A 1,402-nucleotide genomic window follows, 5' to 3' on the forward strand; every position below is an offset into this window, starting at 1 on the left:
TTTTTCGATTTTTTTTTTCGATTTCGATTTTCCTTTTCGATTTCTTTTTCTTTCGATTTTTCCTTTTTCGACGATTTCGATCTTTTTTTTTCTCGATCTTTTTTCCTTTTTTCTCGATTCATTCTTTTCGATTTTTTCTTTTTTCGATTTTTTTTTTTTTCTTTCTCCTTCGATCTTTTCTTTATCTCGATTTTTCTTTCTCGATCTTTGATTTTCTTTTCGATTTTCTTTCCTCTTTTCTTTTCGATTTCTTTTCTTTTTCGATTTTTTTTCCTTTTTCGATTTTTTTTTTTTTTTTTTTTCGATTTTTTTCCTTCTTCTTTCTTTTTCTTTCCATTTCTTTTTCGATTTTTTGTTTTCGATTTCGATTTTTTTCGATTTCGATTTCTTTCGATTTCTTCTTTTTCTTTTTGATTTCGTTTCTTTTCTTTCGATTTTTCGATTTTCTTTCGATTTTTTTCTTTTCGATTTTCTTTTGATTTTTCGATCTCTTTTGATTTTCGATTTTCTGATTTTCTTTTGATTTTTCGATTTTTGATCTGCTTCTGTTTCTCTCTTCGATTTTCTTTTTGATTTCTTCTTTTATTTCCGATTTCTTCTTTTTTGACGATGACTCTTTATTTCCTCGACGATTTCGATCTTCTTTCGATTTCGATTCCGGATTTCTTTCCTTTCCTCGATCCTCGATTTACTTCTTGGCCTCGACGATTTTCGATTTACGATTTTTCGATGATCTTTTTTTCTTTTTTTTGATTTGTTTTTTTTTCTCGATTTTTCTTTTTTTTGATTTTTTTCGACGATTTGTTCATTTCCGATCTCTTTCTTCTGATGATTTTTTTTTGTTCGATTTTTTTTTCTTTTACATTTTTCCTTTCTCTTTTTCGATTTCTTTTTCTTCGACGATTTCTTCTTTTCTTTTCGATTCCTTTCTTCGACGATTTTCTTTTTCGATCGTTTTTTTTTTTCGACGATTTTTTTCGTTTATTTCTTTATTCGACGGTGCTTAATCTGTTTCTTTTTTCGACGATTTCTTTCTTCGACGATTTCCTTTTTCGATTTTTTTTTTTTCCCGGCAGCGATTTCTCTTTTCGATCCCGATTTTTTTTCCTTTTTTTCGATCGATTTTTCCGATTTTTTTTCTCTGATGATCTTTTCCCCGACGATCTCGATTTTTCCTTTCGATTTTTTCGATTTTTCTTCGATCGATTTTTCGATTTTCCGATTTTCTCGATTTTTTTTCCGATCCCCGATTTCTTTTCCCGATCTTTCTTTCTTTTTTCGATTTCTTCCGATTTTCTTCGACTTCGATTTTTCCGATGATCGATTTTTCCTTTTTTCGATTTTCGATTTTCTTTTCTTTCCTCGATTTTCTTTTGATTTTCCGATTTTTTTTGATTCTCGA

General features: G+C 29.1%; 1 protein-coding gene across 1 annotated transcript; it reads right to left on the minus strand.

Moving 5' to 3' along the window:
- Nucleotides 1–222: 222 nt before the first annotated feature.
- Nucleotides 223–809, minus strand: LOC121843736 (UPF0329 protein ECU05_1680/ECU11_0050-like; the record flags this gene model as incomplete). The annotated part of the gene is made up of 2 exons (XM_042313531.1): nucleotides 721–809; nucleotides 223–277 (listed from the first exon to the last, which is right to left on the minus strand). Coding segments are annotated over exons 1-2 (144 nt in total), but the record flags the coding sequence as incomplete, so codon positions are not given.
- Nucleotides 810–1,402: the final 593 nt, after the last annotated feature.

The sequence above is a fragment of the Oncorhynchus tshawytscha genome, unplaced genomic scaffold (genome assembly GCF_018296145.1).
Source record: "Oncorhynchus tshawytscha isolate Ot180627B unplaced genomic scaffold, Otsh_v2.0 Un_contig_9132_pilon_pilon, whole genome shotgun sequence".
In the NCBI taxonomy this organism is placed as follows: Eukaryota; Metazoa; Chordata; class Actinopteri; order Salmoniformes; family Salmonidae; genus Oncorhynchus; species Oncorhynchus tshawytscha.